Consider the following 18977-nt stretch of genomic DNA (forward strand, 5'->3'; position numbering starts at 1 on the left):
TTAAGTAGTTTGGTTTGGTATACGTTTCTGGCGCCAAGACAAAACACAATAATGAACGATATTTGAATTGTTTTTTTTCTTTTCAGCTGCTGCTTGTTCTTTTGATTGTTTGGTTTTGATGCGTGCGAACTGAGAACGTTTACCTGCTGCGGCTGCTGCTGCTGCTGTAGTTGTAGCTGTTGTTGTTGCTGTGTTTGTTGTTGCTGCTGTTGCTGCTGATGCTGCTGCGCACGCGCCGCTGCATTCTGCAGCACAATGACAGACTCAGTCTTTTCGCGACGCGGACGCAGAAAATCTAAATTAGCCCAACTAGACTTTGTGGGCGCCGCCGCTGCTGCTGCTGGCTTTGTAGTTGTCGCTTTGGTCTTATTCGTTGCAGCGGCAGCGTTGTTCTCCTTGCTGCTGCTGATACTGCTGTTATAAATGCTGTTCCTTTGGTACATGGCACTGGCGCGTTGCGCTTGCACTAGCTGCGGCGACTGCAGCTGTGAAGTATTGCCGGTGTTGCTGCTGCTGCTGGCTGCGCTGCCACTGAGCACGGCCGAATGTCGTTTAGCTAACGGGAAAAAGTCTGAGTTCTCGCGTCGAAAGCCGCGCACAAAGCTCGGCAGCTTCGAGTCGGATTCCTGACGTTTGTGCTGCAGCTGCTGCGACGGTGGCTGCGGCTGCTGCTGCTGCGTTAAGTTGCTATTGCTGCTACGCTCTTTGGCAATGTTAACGCCAGCTGAGGAGCTGGCGCCTTTTAACGGCTGATAGCCTTTCGGCACTGGTCGAGCTATGGCCTCAGCGACGCTGGCGCGCTGCAGTTTCGCCTCCACTTTAAGCGTGCTCAGATTCGAGCTGCGGCTGAGGCTAGCTGTGGTGCTGCTGCTGCCGCTGCTGCTGCTAGCACCGCCGCCACCTCCGCCGCTAGCAGCGTTCGGTATTTTGGGAAAGAATCGATCAATGTCCCAATCGTGCAGAAGCTTTACGTCCTCGACTCGCCTCGGCGCATGCGAAGTGGAAGCGGATTTTTGTAAGCGATTTATGTTTTGTTCTAGTTTCTGTTTACAGTTGTTTATCATGTCGTTGTTGTTGTAGTTGTTGTGAGTACCAGCGCAAGAGAAGAATTGTTGTTAGGTTTTTGTTTTTGCTTTTGTTCACTTGCATTTTACATTTCTACAGGCTAAGTTTGGTTTTTGTTTTGACTATCTACACCCAGGTATGAAAAAAAACCGCATGGAAAGTTTTTCATGAATTCTCTCATTGCATTGCATTCCAAATACATGTATTTATGTACGAATGATATGATTGGGGCTTGCTTGTAGGTGCAAAGGTGTGTTTACATACATTTCATAATCATATCAAGTGCCGCTTGATGTGGAACCACTCGGAAATCATTTTTTATCGATTACCATTTATAAAGATTTTTTATATACAAAGTATATGTATGTGTGAAATAGGCTTTAGAGCTGGAAAACTATATTAGAAGAACTAGCAAGCAAATTGATACATCACAGATTAAGCAATATCTTATCGATTAATCAGAGGTATATAACAATGGATTATCGAAGTGTTATAAATTGTCGATCAAACACATATATATTCATGTGTTATCGATTAATAACAGCTATATTGGCTGTGTTATCGAGTATCGATTAACTATTCAATGTTCCAAAATCACAGATATCAATTTCATGTTAAATCACCTTGAAATAGCATGCATATATCGATAAACATATCGATATCGATTTTTTTGTAACTTAGTTCGATAATAATATAAATATGAGTTATTTCTGATTACTAGACCCGTTTTTATAGTTCTTTCAGTGAACAGCTATGGCATACATTCGTGATCGTTCAGTTTTCCAGCTCTTAAAGGTATGGATGGTGCCCGTGTAAACATTCTGAGCACCTGTGCGTTTCGCTTTATACAAAAATAATAAAAACAACTCAAAAAACATTCGAAATTCGATTGAAATTATGAAAGGCAAATTAAATGATATAGTTGTTGGAGCATAAGAACTTTGTACAAAAGAAATTCACGAAAAAAGTTTCATACCATGTTTTTTTTTTGTTTACGTAATATACTAATTTAAATAGATAAATATGTATTTAGTATTAGAAATAAGTAATTTTTTGTAAAGTTTAAACTAAATCTGAAATTAACTTTTTTCTTGGTTGGTTAAAAGAGTTAAATAGGAATTGCTGCTAAGAGTTGTCTAAGTAGAACCATAACCAGCCAAAACTTTGCACTAATATTAATATATAGATATTTATATAATTGTTTTTTTTTTTTGTTTTTTTTTTTTTTTTGGATTTGTTTTTTTGTCTTTTACAACTATGCAGACCCTCGACCCTAATTACAATTTTTACAGCTGCCTGGAACTAAGTTCTGCGTATCTCTCGATAGAAATATCTCAGGAAAATGAAAAATTGAACTAAAAACTAAACTAAAAGAAATATACACTAAAAAGAAACTAGTTACTATATATGTATATATAGTTTTTAGATTAGAGAGCAGATAATTGAGCATTTGGTTGGGCTTCGGACTTACGCGCTTCATGATCAGCGTTCGATCTCCGGCTTGATCGTCGTCATCCGGGGTCGGTGGCAAGGGCCGATTGGGCGGACCGCCGCTGCCATGGCTCAGCGGTGTGGTCGTTGTTGTTGTTGCTGTTGTCGTATCCTCGGAAACGGGTCCCAGGCCGGGTCTATATGAAAATTCGGGTCTGAGAACAAAACCAAAACCAAAACGAAAAAAAACAAAAACACAAAACACAAAAAACGGGGGCGGCAAAACAAAAAAAAAAGTTGTCGTGTCGTGAAAATCAATGTGAAAAGGTGGAACGTGAGGGTGTGGGTGTGTGGGTGGTTGGATGGTATTAAATAACGGTAATGGGTGAGAGTTAAGAATGTTGCGAATGTTAATGTTAAATTTTTGTCGAGAATTTATGCTAAAAATGGGAAAGTTAATTTCTATGGTTCTATTTGCAACTACTGACGAGGTCTGCTTAAAAAGTTTGCCAAATTCTTCGAATTCTCGCGAGTTAAGTGTATTCGATTTTCGATTCTTTCGTGAGCTTTTCCTCAGTTAAACTGAAGAGTTCAGCTATATTGAATATCCTTAATGTTTACTATAATATAAATCTAAAAGAAATAGTTAAATACAATTTATGGATCCCATGAACGTAAATTGCCAAAGAATCTATAAGAATCTAGAGTTGCCAGATAATTTACAAAATTTGTAGTATTTTTTTAAATCTTATTTAATTCACTTTCGAAACTAATTTTTATATAATTGATTCCATAGATGAGAATCTTTCGTGTCTTTCTAAAGTTGAAATTCCTACTACTATTTTGTCAGCGACAGAGTTGCCAGAGTATCTATGCAAATTGTATCTTTGTCACTGCTTGAGCTAAGGTCAACTGAAAGTTCTTTGACTTTGAACACATTTTTGTACTCTATAAAAACTGAAACATTCCGAAACACTTCTACTTCCCATAGACCCTTTTTACATAACGCAAATAGAACCTTTATAGAAACAATTTCCGCAACCCTCTATATATTTTCGTGCGCGTTTTGCAATTAAGATGCAAATGTGCAACAAAATATTACTGTTTGTTCTTCTATTTGTTGCATTGCAAATGTTGCCACGCCTGCCGTTTTGTGTCTTTTTTTAAAGGGATTTTGGCTACTTACAGCGGTTTGGGCGGATCGCTGGCCAGTAGTGTGCCGTCGTTGCGTGCCCGATCGTTGGGCTCGTCCGGTTCGCTGTCCGAGTCGCTGCTGTCGAGTGGATCCAAAGGATTTACCGGCTGACCGAGATGATTGTTCGACTGCGATGGCAATGCGGCTGCCGGCTTCGAGGACGACGATGACGACGATGAGGCTGAGACACAGATGGCTCCATTGCCAGCGCCCGATTGTCGATTGTTGCGTGGCGGCGCCTCCGGCTGTGCCAGCTGTTGTCCACCTGCTGCTGCTGTCTGTGGCTGCGGCTGTTGGGAGGAGACCACGCCCAATTCATTTAATTGTGCTGCTAACACATCCAAATGATCCTACAGGTATTTGTTTTTTTTTTCGTATTTTTTTTTTCATATTTTACAAAAGATTTTTTCGGGTCAAGTTTTTCGAATTCACACGGAGGATTTTTGTGTGTTGTGTTGTGTAGTGTATGTGTGGTGTGTAGTGTAGTGTGTGTGTGTGTGTGTTTGCACGTGGTACCCACAGTAATTGTTGTTGTTGTTGTTGTAGTTTGTTGTAACGGGAAACAAATGCATTTGTATTTTTTTTTGGGGGGGTGGAATGAAAAGTAAGAGAGCATTAGACTGGTTTACACCTTTCACTTCTTATATAGATAGATAATAAAAAACAACAAACAGTTCCAAACATTAGAGAAAGCTCGGTTAGTTATTCGTGTTCTTCTTTATGCTCGTTCACGAAGTGAAAAGAGTATATTGCTTAGTTGCAATGTCGTACACTCTTTGGTATCCTAGTCTTACTGTGTTTCCCTATAGTATACACTAGGTGCATGTTAAGTCGGACAAGTCTATATCTGGCATAACAAAAACTTTATTATTTAAGTTGCTAGAAACTTAAGATTTTTTATATAGAAGATATATCAAACCCTTGGAAGGCATCGTAAGTTGAAAAAATCTATGTTTACTTGAGTTTTAATATTAAAAATGTGATAATTGAGTTCCTATTGATCTTCTCTACTGATTTACCAAAATATACGCCTTTTTTGAGGCGTGTCAAATTGAAAATAACCAGAGTCTTTCACAGTCTTGCTCGAAGGTTTTACCAAATATTTTACTGCATATATACATGCTAAATAAAAAGAAAACTAGATTCCAAAGTTTTAGAGCTGGAAACTCAATTGCTTTAAAAAATATAAAAAATATGTACGCCTCTTTCTGGGCGTGCGAAACCAGAGAAAACAATATCTAGCAAAGTTTTCGATAGCTCCACTCTACTTAGTCAGTTTTACCTATGAACGTGAACGAGTATTACGCAGTCGGTAGCGCCCGACTGCAACATTCTTACTTGTTTTATCTACGAAACTGGCCGGGGTTAGTTTTATTTATTATCATAGTTTTTGGCATTACAAACGCATCAATCACCCCTCGTTTTGGGGGTTTCGGTTTGGTTAGTTGCATTTGGAAAATGGAAAGTGTTTTTCTTATTTGTTGTTGCTGCTGTTGTGGTTGTTGTTGTTTTACTGTGGATTAGTGGGCACGTGCATGGGTTGGCTATATTTGATTATTTGTTTCAGTATTTTTGCTTTGTGTGTACCTCCGAAAAAAAATTTGTTTTTAGAATTTCGACAAAGAGAGCATTATGTATATACATGTAAAATACTGATAGAAAAACAAGCATAAAATACACAAATGAAAGACAGACACAGATAGAGAGAGAGAGAGAGAGAGAGAGAGGAGCGAGCGAGCAAGGCTACAAATGATAAATGATAGGAAAAACATACCTCAGGTCTCCTTGGTGGTAACTGTTGTATGATTGTCATGTGTAGTATTTATTTTGGTATTTTTTGTGTATTTTTTAGTGTTTGACAAATTATACGTTGGTTGACATACATATTACATTGAGTTGACGCAACGGGATGATGTACACACACACACACATACACACGCATGAGCGAAATCATAAGTTCGATTTGTGTATAGTTTATATAGATATATATATGTGTATATATGCATATATGTTATATGGTAGGCGCACAAAACATGAAAATAAAAGAAGTTCAGAAATCATATCGTAAATATACAATCGTACAATTGGATTTTACAGGGTTAAATCATAAATGAGCTGCGGTTCAACGGGGGTTTACGAATGAGCTGTAAGCGCAATTGGGCGGGTTTAGAAGTGGGGGCTATGATACGCAGAAGAGTTAGCTAACTATTTAAAACTTATAAAATTAAAGATAATTGTAAACATTCGCATTGGACCTGGCTGAGATAAGATCTAGTCTATTTAGTCTTTAGTTGTTATACAAATTGCAGTTCTATATAGAATATATAATGAATTTGCACTTGCTTTTGACATTTGCTTACAACTTTACAGGAGAAAGAATCGAATCGTAGCGAAAATATATATAAAAAGTGATTTCAAAATTAATTTAAAGATTTGTTTTCACTCAATTCATGAGCATAGAATCCAATTACATGCAACAAAGCTTACAGAAAATTGATCTACATAGCAAACAATCTCCTTCCACCTGCTCTACGTTAGCTAATCTTTGACATTTTCATATACTGCTGACCTTTTCTAGGCATAGCTTTTATCTATCAACTGCTCTAGCTTATGTCCAGCTAGCTAAGATTTCCACAAGGCTTATCTAACCAGTGGGACTGCACTGCCTGCCACACAGGCTCGCAGTCTCTGCTTATTGTGTATACGCACCGATGGCTTGAAATTGTTCTGAGAGTTGCGCTGCTGCTGCTGGGGCGGCGTTTGTGCCGCTGGCTCACCGCACTTGGGCGTCGGTGGCAATGGTCGATTGGCATGCGGTGGATCTGGCACCACAATCAGGCGCTGCGGCAATTGTGGACGTGCCGGCGGACCAGGATCCTCAATCTGTTGGCGCTGCAAGTGTTTAGAGGAGTGAGCTTAGGATTTGCAGCTGGATGTACAACACTAACCGATGTTGGTTTCTGTTGCCGATTGGCCTGTGGCTGTTGAGCCTGCGCCTGCTGCTGCTGCTGTGCCACCTGCGCCTGCTGGGCTGCATGCGCTGCTGCTGCTGCTGCGGCTGCAGCTTGTTGCTGCTGATGCAGTTGGGCCTGGGCGGCGGCATGGGCAGCGGCCTGGGCCTGGGCGAGCAGCTGATGATGCTGCTGCTGCTGTTGCTGTTCGGCGGCCATGCGTCCCTCTTGGATTTGTTGGAAGTTGCGACGCAGGGTATCGCCACCCGGCGCCTGGATAATGGAGCTGGGCTCACCGGCCAGCTGTGGCTCGTCGTCATCGTTGTCCGAGCCCGAGTAGCGATAATCTTCGCGCTCCTTCTCCTGCTTGCGCTTCTTGCAGCGATCGATGTGATCCTTCAGCTGAATGCGCACCTGTCGATCCGTTGGCTGATCCTTAATGAAGGCATGCTTCAGCAGATTCTCGGTATAAGGCCGCTGGTGATAGTCCTTAACTGTGAATGCAATACATCGATAAACATATGACAACAGGAATATCAGCTCAGCTATGCTGCCTCACCTAGCACCGTGTCAATGAAGCCCTGAAACTTCTTGGACCATTTCTTCGATTTGAGACGCGGTGGCGAGTTGCGCGGTATCAAGAATAGCGCACGCATTGGATGCAAGTCGCAGAGCGGCGGCTGTGACTCAGCCATTTCCAGAGCTGTGATGCCCAAAGACCACAAATCTGAACGATTGTCGTATGTGGCCTCTGGATTCTCATCACAGGCAATGACCTCCGGTGCCATCCAGTAGGGCGTACCTGTTTCACAAGAAGAAAAACGACAAGTTTAGTCTGTGACTCATGCCTCGATGAGGTGGATTTGCTTACCAATGAATGTATTGCGCCTGCCTATCGTACGATCCAGCTGCGCAGAGACACCAAAGTCAACCAGTTTAACCTCGGCATTATCAGTGAGCAACACGTTTTGGCCCTTGATGTCGCGATGAATGACTTTGTTCGAATGCAAATAGCTAAGGCCGCGCAATATTTCGCGGCATATGTACGCGATCCACTCCTCCTTGAGGCTTTGACCCTTTGTGGACTTGACCAGATCGGTGACAGAGCCAGCGCCGCAGTATTCCATAACCAGCCAGAGCTGGTCATCTTTACCGGGCGGCGATTTCTTAATGAATGCACCATAGTAGGTGGCAATGTTGCGATGATTTGAGTATTTCTTAAGCACATTGATCTCAAGCTTTATCTCCTCCTCCTCATCTTCGGTGACATCCATCACCTTTATGGCAGCCAACTGACCAGTTTTTGTATGACGGCCCTATGCATAGAGAGAGCAGAAAAGCGTAGAGTTTATTATATAAATATATTAATTGCAAATTGTTTTTTTTTTCTTTCTTTTCTTTCTTTATCAGTTTACATCGGTGTGGGTTAAAATACGACCTTGACGCTGTCTCACATAGTCACATAGACACTTGAACTCGACTCGACTGGCTGCATACTTGACTTGAACAGCGCGAATTTCGCTGACCATGGGCGAAGACGTTGACGACGTCAATAAAATGCGTCATAAAGTACAAATTCTTGAAGTAAACAAGCTTGAAATGCACTTCTCGAGCACCAGCAATGGGCAGCAGTTTGTCTGCTATTTAAGCAATTATTCAGTTATACATCAATTTGAATTATAATCTAAGTAATTATATAATATATATATCAATTTGACCTGAAGACTAGAGAACGTCGTAGTTTACGTACTTTAAACTGAGCTATAACTGGGAATTCATTAGAGTTTCATATTCTGTAAATATTATATAGATATATCATATTATCAAATGCAAAAATATGAATTTATAATCTTCAAAAAAAATCTGGGTTTTTATAAATTCTACTTGAAAAGTTCTAGAAACTAACCTCAGCTCGTTATGATGCCATGATTTAAGATAGTTTTTAACTATATTTTAAATCAATAGCTTTTGAATTTATAGCTCTTCTTTAAACATAGATGTAAACTACTTTTTGCTTTAACTTTTTCCAAGCTCGTTAAGCTTTAGCTTAAATTGAAATATAACGTGACTTGCAAACTGTTTATGCGCATCAGTCAAGCGCCGTCAGTCAGTCAATCAAGGCGTAAAAATGTATTTCAATTAGCTGTCGCTTTAATCAGAGTCATAAATTGATTTGCCGTTTAAAATTGAGTTGTTCGCTAACCAGTTTTTGGCCCACTTCACTGGGCCAACTGGACTCATCCTCGTTTTTCTCATACTCGCTTTAAAGTCACTTTGCATTTAATAGAGTTTTAATTGAAGCTCCGAGAGCAGCTGTGCCAGGGTCCACTCTCTATCCATAATAAATCAAGCGCCTAACGAGAGGAGATAATAATTTAGAAGAGGAAGATGCCGATGATGAAGAGGAAGCAACAGCAGCAGCAGAAGCTGTTGATAGTTGGTTTTATTGATTAGCCAGCGGGGCGTTTGCTTTGGCAGTTTCTATCAAAATGCTATTAGACAACAAATTTCAAAAGTCAAAAGTTGGAAAATCTTTTTCCAGCAATTTTCTTATATTCTAACGGTTGTGTGTGCAGAGCCGAGTCAAATTAATGACATGCACTAATGGAGTTGAAAACTGTTCAGGAGTGAAAATCGATTGGCTATAGATTGGCCAAGCTGCCAAAGCGAAGCAGGTGCAACCAGTTTATGCCGCATCCAGTATCGAGTATCCAGTATCCAGTTGCCAATGGCCAATTGCAAAGAATTCAAGCGAATTTTTATAAGCTACGATTGCCGCAATGTGAAATACAAGGAAACCTCAATAAAGGAACGTTGTAGCCGGGTGTTATCGACAGCATAATACCCGTTTGCGATTTAGAAATAGCAAACAATTTTTATAGAACTGATGTTCTCTGATTTGGGACATCCTAAGTTTAAATGTCACATCAAATTGTTTAATTTTTTGCGGCGCTATCTTGGCCCTCATATCGACGTTTAGGGGGATATAGACGTCAAGGAAGGCGGAACTGAACTATATATATAAGTTTGACAATTTTCTTTTGGTATATATCTTTTAATTATTGAAATCTGAAGAATATATAGGCTTATATAATCATTCTCAATAGTAAAATCTATTATATACAGAAACCTAATCACATTCTTGCCAAATATACTCGCAACACTTCATGAACGAGCATAAAAAATAATAAAATTTATGAATCACTCGCAGAAGTTGTCGCAAATAGAGCTAAACAATTCAAGAAGAAGCAACTGAAAATAAATAAATAAATAAACGTACAATAAACAAAGGCAAATAAATAAATAAAAAACTGCTGAATGCGACAAAAATATATAAAGGAAAAATATGATGATGATGAAAAGCAAAGCCAAAAGCAAAGGCAAAGCCAAAGCCGAACCTAAAACCGAAACCAAAACCAAAACCAAAACGAGTTAAAAACGTTTTTTAAAGGTAAAGTCAACAATGGATTGGCAGCTGTTCGCCAATGGTTTGCCTACCTAGGCACAAGTATTCAGTTTCAGCACAAGTATCTGACTAATACACACAGAGGCATCAACAGCGACTCGAATTGGATGAAAATCGAAATAAAAAAGTGAAGAATGAAGAATGAAGCGAAAGAAAAAGCAAAACAAAACAACAAAAAACACGCACATTGCACATTTCTTGTAAAAAGATACAGATACATTTGCATTTACAGCAGATACATATAAAGATATGAATATATATGTATATATATATATATATTAAACTGCATAATCAGACAATTACGTGCTGTCATAACGTGATTTCATATGACAAACTTTTTGACTGCTTCGCTCATGTAATAAAGTCTCTGAATTACTTTATTTGCCCAAGCCCAATGCCGCTGTCTCAATAAGTCAACAAAGCGAGAGAGAGAGAGAGAGAGAGAGAGTCAAGAATTGTATTTTATATAAAGTATATGCAAGTTCTTCACAGTGTATTTTGGCAAATTCTTATTTGATAAAGCGCAAAAACTTTTGCAAACCAAATTGAAAGAAAAAAAACTTGCAAATGTATGCCCCACGCCCCTTGCTTCCCGTCCACCGCCCCCTCTTTGCACACATGGCACGAAAAATGACTAAAAAAAATTAGTTTGAACATATTTGACTCGACGTTGAGTTTCAGTTTCAGTTTGAGTTCTATGCAAATGGGAAAACGCCCTGAAAATTGGAAAATGGAAAACGTTGAGCCATGTGCAATAAACTAAAGTGATTTTTTGTGTGTAAATGAGCAAATAGAATTTGGGAAAATGGAAATTAATTTGAGCAGGCAAAAGAAAACAAGGAAAAAAAAAAACAAATAAAGCTAAAAGATGCTCAGGCAAAGTTAGAGGGGCAAAAACCTTTGCTATAAATGTGAAAGTTTAATCAACAATGCGACTATAGACAGTTATATATAAGCTAGTTGTGAATGCTATTTATAGCGATTATTTAAATAATTGAGGCCAGCTAATAAGACAAAGAAATGCCTTTAAAGAGCTGTGAACAAATTTATTGGAATTCATGTATTTAAATATGAAACAAATATACTAAAGAATATGAACTGTATCTGTATCTGTAAATGTATCTGCATCTCTATCTGTAGCTTCAAGAGTTGTATCTGCAACAATGCGTGTTGTATAATAGAAAATGCCGCAAAAGGCAGCTGAAGCCGGCAGTAGATCAAAGTGGAAGCAGCAGCAGCAGCAGCAGCTTCAGCAACCACATTAAACCACTCCATTTCACACCACACACACAGGCACTCAGTCACACCTCTACTCCACCTTGCTCATTGAGCTTGCATATTAAACAATGTTAATATATATAACTATCTACATACATATGGAGCACAGTTAGATCTAGTTGCACCCACTCCAGTGCAAACCACAAATTCAATTCAAAGTGGAGGCAGCAGCAGACACAGCCACAGCAGCACCTGTGCTACGAGGACCGGGAAACCACGCAGCACGCAGCACGCACCGCGCCCCGTGCGATGCGTCAAGTGGATTTTTGCCTGCTCGATTGGCTGTGGGCTGATGTTGCCTCTGCTGCTGCTGCAATTGCTTGTCCCAGTGGCCCACAGAATTAATCTCTCGTCTCTGTCTCTGGCAGCTGTTGCGTTTGCTCAGCATTGCGCAAGCTTTTAGTGAACAGCTTCCCTTGGCAGCTCCAGCTCTTTGCCCTCGCTTGACTCGCTTCGTTCGACAATCGTGTGCAAATTTGTTGTGTGGCTCCAAATTCCAAATAAATGGGAATTCAAGTCAAAGGCAGGGCATGCACGACTAGCAAATACCCCGCTGAGTAAATAAAAACTTAGGTCAAGAGGTGGGAGAGCCACAGCTAAGATATTTGTGAATCTAATGGCGTTCTAGGTATACAGATATATCTGTGGGGCTCTTATATACATTAGAAGTCAAGTGATGTCAAGGCAAACACGACTAGAGAATACTTTGCTTACTAAGTGTAAGCTTGGGTCAGGAGTTGAGAGAAGTTGGGCTACGATTTGCGTACAGTTTCATGTGAATCTTTGCATAAAGAGATATTTATATAAGAAATCAAAGCATAAGCCCAGGCATTACCGACTAACAAATACCTTGCCCATGAAGATGAAATGCATGAGATGTAAAATAAAGAGACTATTCTTAGCACTATAAAGTGTAGACATATATAAGCATCTATAGATGGCAAATCATTACATGGAAATAGATGTGGAGGCAGGATCTAAAAGCTTTAAATGAATACTATTAATTCATTTCATTTAAGTTCAAATTACATTGAAAATAAATTTCAACAAGCTACAAAACTCCATCTCCACAATTAACTCAAATGACACTTAATTCCTGAACACTCAAATAAAAAATTGAAATTGAAATTTAAAATGAATTATGACAAACTGAGTTCTAATATGAATAGCACCCATATAGCAACTTAAGGCAGGGTATAACCACACCAGAGAGTCATAAAAAACGCGTTAAGGTGATTATACACAATTGTCCAACGAGCAGGGGGAGCGCGAGGGGGCTCGACTGTGTGTACGGCGCATCAATTACCAATTGTTGTTGCTGTTGCTGCTGCTGTTAGTTAATTAACCCAGAAATCAAAGTAGTTTTTCAAACTGCACTTAAATGGCCGCAACAATTGAACTTTGTTGTGCAGTGTAGCCAGCCACGCCCCCGCGTCTCGCTTCCCCTCAAGCTAGTGGTGCAATGCGTGCAGCTGGCACATAAAATCGCAATTTAGAAGAAAAAAAACAAACAAAAAAGGAAAACAATAAAATGTTTAAACTATGCATAAAATAACTTGAAAAGCTAAACGATGAATCAGCAAGCGCTCTTTACTTGCCTCTCTCTTTGTATTTCTATCTTTCTCCCTCTCTAAGTGCTTCTCGTTGCCTTTTATTCAATTAAATTTAAATGCACAGCATCAAAAGTGGCTTCAAAGTGTTTTATTTGTTGAAAAAAGCGAAAAAAAGGCTTATAGGCCAAGCTGGCGACCTGCCGCTGCCACTACACCCCAAAGCCACGTTCAGCTGGCCTGTTTACCTGTCTGGGCTGCCATTTGACTTGCACCTGGTTAACCTAGTTAGCTTGCTTTATTTTGTTTGCTGTGCTACTTCTTCCCAAATGCTCTTTAATATTACGTTCACAAAAAAAAAAAACTTCAAAGACCCAACAAAGATCTATTTCAATCAGATTATGTAATTTTATAAAAGATTCATAAGCTCGGCTATTGCTCTATATATATTCATATATATATATATATATATATATATATATATATATATATATATATATATATATATATATATATATATATATATATATATATATATATATATATATATATATATATATATATATATATATATATATATATATACATACATATATATACGTATATGTGCATATTTTATAGCTAGTTAAATCTAAGTCGCGCGATTTGCGGTTTTCTGGCTTTATTTATTTGGGTTTCGCTTTGCTTTTCTATTTCACATAACTTTGAAAACAAACTTAGCTAAGGCAATAAATAAAATATAAATACAAATATATTGCTTTAGCTTATGGAGTTATAAGACCTTTTAGTCTTCACTTAGCTTATAATGAATTCTATGAATATTACCTATATTTAGTTAGCAATTTACATTTGTTCTACTGACATTTACTATTCGGAGAACTCAAAGATAATATATTTATCTCAAATTATTTATATCTTAAAACTACTTCACAATCTATCTTTATTATGTTATAACGGGAGCTATCTATCTATAATAGAACATTTCTAAACTTGAACATTTGTTTTCATATATGAGATTGTCTCATATACATATACAGTATAGCCTGCCTCACTAATCCCATTGCTAATGTGTGAATGTTAGATTAGATTTAGATTTAGTGACTGTTTGCATTGGAAGATATACACTATATATATATATATATATATATATATATATATATATATATATATATATATATTATATTATATTCTGTGATACAATATTCGCACAGCAAATATAGCTCCGCTCTGTTAAAAATAAGTTTTCTTTATATATTTTTTTTAGATTTTTTTAGACAATTTTTCTAAAGTTTTTCTTATATTTATTTAAAATTAATTTAATTTATTGGTACAAATATTTTGTAGTCCAGAAAAATTGAAGTTAAAAACATAATCTCAATTATATTTTTTATCCTCAAAATATTGGGGTCTATATTTATTCTATAACTTACTTGTTTTATATCCTAAATCCATTGAAAATGAGAATTCAGAATAAAATCTCATTGTAAATGGAAATACATGGCATATTGGCTTTATGTTTGGAACTGGTATTCGGTATGTATGCAACACAAGCAACTTTTCGATAACTCATTACATTTCCTTATTAGCTTTCAAAATAGATAATTAGACTTAATACTCTAAGCATAACTGAAATGTCAGCATATATATTTATAGCACATATATTTAGAAATTAATAGCAGAATTATATAATTTATCAAAGATCTAATCTCCATTTATTGAATTTACCGCACTAAGCATTCAAGAATTTTTCACAATTTTAAATCAAAATACGAAAAGAACCTTTGCTTGGGTTTTTTTCGCTCGGATTTTACCTATCAATCACACAACTTTGATTCACCGAATGCTATTTTCAAATGTTGATGCCATCCTTAACCACACACACACATATATATATATATATATATATATATATATATATATATATATATATATATGTATGTATATGAATGTGTACTTGTGTAAGAAATTCGCATGGATTCTCGTTTTGTTACCTTGCGATAAGCGGGCGTAAATTGTGTCAAAAGATAATTTGCAGTGTACTTAGCGTGTTCTTGTATTTGATATATATATATATTTGGTATACAGATACAGATACATATATATATACATATATTTAGCGCCTGGAAGTTTGCTCAAGTTCATGCGACGATGACGTCACAAACACTTCCGCTTGACAGTTAAGCTCACCCTCATGTCCATGATTGATTGATTGAGTGTGAGTGAGTGAGAGAGAGAGGGTAGGTAATTAATTGGAAACGTTCTTGTTCTTGTTTGTTAGGAAATGAAATGAATTAAGGAAGGGAAAACTCAAATCCAAACGCAAAGTTTGTCAACTGCGGGTCAACATTCGGGATGGAACTCAATTACCAGATTGAAGTACAACTTGATCTACCTCGGCTTCTTCTCATTGTCGCCCAATTATGTGTACTCAAAGAGTTCATTTACTACACATACATACATAATAAAGATAACATTATGAGTAGCATTTATTTGTTGTTGTTGTTGTGGTGGCATTGTAAACCAATATGCATATAAGGGACCAGCAGTTAGATAAGTCCCCTTAACACACAATCCAAACAAAGGCGACGCATTGTACGTGATGCATGCAAAAAATCAACAACAAAAATTTGAATACTTAAAAAAATAAATAATAAAAAAACACAAACTTTCACTCATAAATTAATGGAAACAAAACTTAAATGCCCTAAAGTGAGAAGCGAACATCAAAGCTAATCACGAAATTGCGTCTATGCATTAATCTCCCTCTCTCTTTTTCTCATTCTCTTGTTTGCATATTTAATCAGCAAATTGCTTAAATATTTGCTTTAAGCTGGCAACCTTGAAACGAAAACAATCGATAACAACCGTAAGCTGACCAATGTCTATCGTGTTTAGTTATCGAATTTCGATTGTGGGCGTTGGAAACTTAAAACTGAAGGCGAAAAGTGGGTCAAACAAAATGAGGGGGGCAAAAATTTGCCAAACGATGAATCACTGACGAAAGGTGGGAGGAAGAGAGGGAGAGGCGGATGGTATGCAAAACGGAAGCCAACTGTAAATTGACTAAGCGAAGACTTAAGGTCGTATGTAAATGAACGAAAACGTATTTCTTATTAGACATTGATACGTTGCCAATTGGATATTGATTCATTTAATGGTAAATTAGTAACTAATTATAATTTCAAATAGGAATACGATTATTTAACGCATTCTACATTATTAGATTTATTTAGGGCTGAATTTCCTAAAATATAATTATATATATATATATATATATATATATATATATATATATATATATATGTTTATATGGCTTTTTATGAATGGAATTTTATTTATTTATAAACAATATATAAGAAGATCATTGGCTAACTGTAATTTATGACACGCACGATGCAGTAAAAGCTTTTGGGACTTTTTCCATTCACTTCAAGTGCTGCGTTTAATGCCCCCAAAGACTTTCGCCCACGCAGCGCAAACCGAGAGAGACCAGCATATAATTAACATTCTACAAACATAGCTGCGAACTTTGACCCAATTACGCGCAATATAAGCGACACACACGCACATACACGAGCGTACGCACACAGCGACAGATGACAACGCATCCAAAGCACAATTCATATTTATGAGCAGTGCACACACATACAAATGCATACATACATAAGCCAGACAAGATAATAAAGCATGTCAAAGCGAAAATGTTGCGTAGAAAAAGAAAGAATCATAAGCAACAACAACAGCAACGAGTACAATGAGCGTGTGCAAAGCTTTTATTTACGACTTCATTTTTGGGCTGCAATTTGAGCGACGCAGGCGCAGCCGCAGCCGCAGCCGCAGGCCGCAGACCAACGCAATGGTAGAGGTAGGAGGTGGGGAGCAGCAGCAGAGACAGAGACGAGCGCACTCACATAAACGCACGCACACACACGAACAATCAAATTGCAGGCGCAGCCAATAAAACGCCACTCAAAGAAAACATGCGAAACACATTAAAAGCAATAAACAAATCAAGCAGGAAGCAAAAAAGACACTAAAAAAGAACACAACAAAAATACTAACAACAGAAATAAAATAAGACTCAAGCTCATAAAATGTTAAATTGAAATGAAGCAAAATTAAAGTTGCAATTAGGCAGACGAATTATTTAGTTTTTAATGCTACAGCCAGCAGCCCCCTGCCGATGTCATAAAAAGTGCTAAACAAAGCGTACACAGCTTAAAACTAATTATTACGCAAATTTTTTCTTTTTTATTTGTTGTAGACAAGATAAAAAAACATTAACAAAGTGTCAATGACACATGAGCATAAAACACTTAGAGCGAGAGAGGCATACAAAGAGGAAGCAAAGATAACAGAAGTGTCGTTGGCGTTGACGCTTTAGTTGTAGTTGCAGTCATAGCCATAGCTGTTGTATTTGCCTTTGTGCCCTGCGCTCCTTTCTCTTTCGCACATAGCAGCAAAAGATTGCAAATAATTTACCGCAACTTTAACGCCTCACCGGCGCTGCTCTCGTGTTTGCACTCTCTTTGGTGCGTTTGCCGCTCTCCCACTCTATGCGTTCGCGGCGTTCATTTCGCATTGTATTTTTAGAGGTTCACTAACTTTAGTGTTGTTAAACACACAAATGCTCTGCTTGTGTGCATATGTGTGTATGCGGTTTTTGTGTTTGTTAAGTTTGTTTTGTGGCTGTTCGCTTAATTAAATCTCTAGCCCTGACACTTTTTTCATTGACAAGGCAACCTGCGCCCGAAACTCCGAACAGCCGAAAATAGCAAAAGCCACAACAATAAATGCGAATTAGGTTTACGAGTATGTGTGCATGTGTGAGTGCTGTATATTTACGCTTTCGCAAAAAAAAAAAAAACATAGCAGCAAAATTTTTGCTAGCGCAAGCAGCAAACGACGCTACGTTGGGAAAGTCAATTCGCCGCGTTAAGCGTAAAGCAGGAAGGGTAAAGAGAGTGGGGGAAACGACCTTGGGAAGCGGCGCGTTGATTTTTACAATGTTATTATTGTTGAAGTTTGCCAAGTTATGCAGTTTTTGTTATTGTTATTGTTGTGTGGGCGCTTATTTAAGTCGTCTTTTTTGGCATAAATTAAGCAGCAAAATTTATTACTTTCAAATGCGCCGTGTGAAAATTTTGCGGTTTGCCAAGCAAAATGAAATTATAGCTGTTTGCAAAAAATATGTTCGTAAATTTCATAACTGTTTCGAAGCAGTAATCAAATACTTAATTAAAACAAATAAACTAAGTGATGAACTGCAAGCATCTGGAACATCTCAAAGTTCTCAATACAGAGCTATTTTATACATCCCTCTCTTTTCTACAGCCACTCAGCTCCGTATAGTTGTGTGCCGTACTTTTCTAACCTCGCCTTTAATGTATTCACTCGTATTATTTTGTTATTTTGAACATCCAATCAGAGGAGCTGCCCACACCCCACTGCTTGCCTTTACCGTTAACGCTATTTGTTACGCATTAATATGCACATCTACACATACACACATACACACAATTTTAGAAATCCATCAAAATTAAGAAATCAAGAGATGAGAATTCTTTGTGACTCACGAGGCGTTCATCGATAAGACACAATTAAAAAAGCGCAGTAGAAATGGAAAAAGAAGAAATAAACAACAAAACATGGGTATTTATCAATAAGCCGGAAGTGCAAAGCAGAGAACATACGAGAAAATAGTTGATAAATCGCATGAAAAAAACTGCTAATAAAGAGACATAAAGACAGAGAGTGGGATGAGGGATCGGAGGGAGGGGGACGTATTCCAGTTCGCTGCATAAATCAAAGTCGTATTAAACGAAGCGAAACGAATGAATTCGTAGAAATGTCAGTGGTAGTGACGTCACAATTTCAACAGAAAGTATACAGAAAACTGAATTAAATTAAAAGCTGTTTTAGACAGAAATTCCCCGACGCTTTTAAGCAAGTTATGAATAAGCGTCAAAGTGACGCGACTAATTTCTGATAAGCTGCGACTAAAATGCGATTGCGTTTGTACCAGCTCAAGAGAATGAAAG

At 37.8% G+C, this 18977-nt stretch overlaps 1 protein-coding gene across 6 annotated transcripts in view; it reads right to left on the reverse strand.

Annotated features, from left to right (window-relative positions):
- The window catches only part of LOC111602881 (protein daughter of sevenless), a 44657-nt gene that overhangs the window by 17176 nt on the left and 8504 nt on the right, over nt 1–18977 (reverse strand). For 2 of the 6 annotated variants that reach the window (XM_023320211.2, XM_023320207.2), the window contains exons 3-10: nt 7514–7958; nt 7202–7444; nt 6640–7136; nt 6401–6583; nt 5466–5486; nt 3683–4041; nt 2537–2693; nt 144–1043 (exon numbers count right to left, since the gene is read on the reverse strand). In XM_023320211.2, coding sequence (XP_023175979.2) covers nt 144–1043; nt 2537–2693; nt 3683–4041; nt 5466–5486; nt 6401–6583; nt 6640–7136; nt 7202–7444; nt 7514–7958 — 2805 coding nt within the window. The remainder of the gene's footprint in view (nt 1–143; nt 1044–2536; nt 2694–3682; nt 4042–5465; nt 5487–6400; nt 6584–6639; nt 7137–7201; nt 7445–7513; nt 7959–18977) is intronic. The other 4 variants (XM_023320208.2, XM_023320210.2, XM_023320212.2 and 1 more) reach the window with 4 other exon arrangements.

Source organism: Drosophila hydei, unplaced genomic scaffold (genome assembly GCF_003285905.1).
Source record: "Drosophila hydei strain 15085-1641.00,03,60 unplaced genomic scaffold, DhydRS2 tig00008128-arrow-arrow-pilon, whole genome shotgun sequence".
Lineage (NCBI taxonomy): Eukaryota > Metazoa > Arthropoda > Insecta > Diptera > Drosophilidae > Drosophila > Drosophila hydei.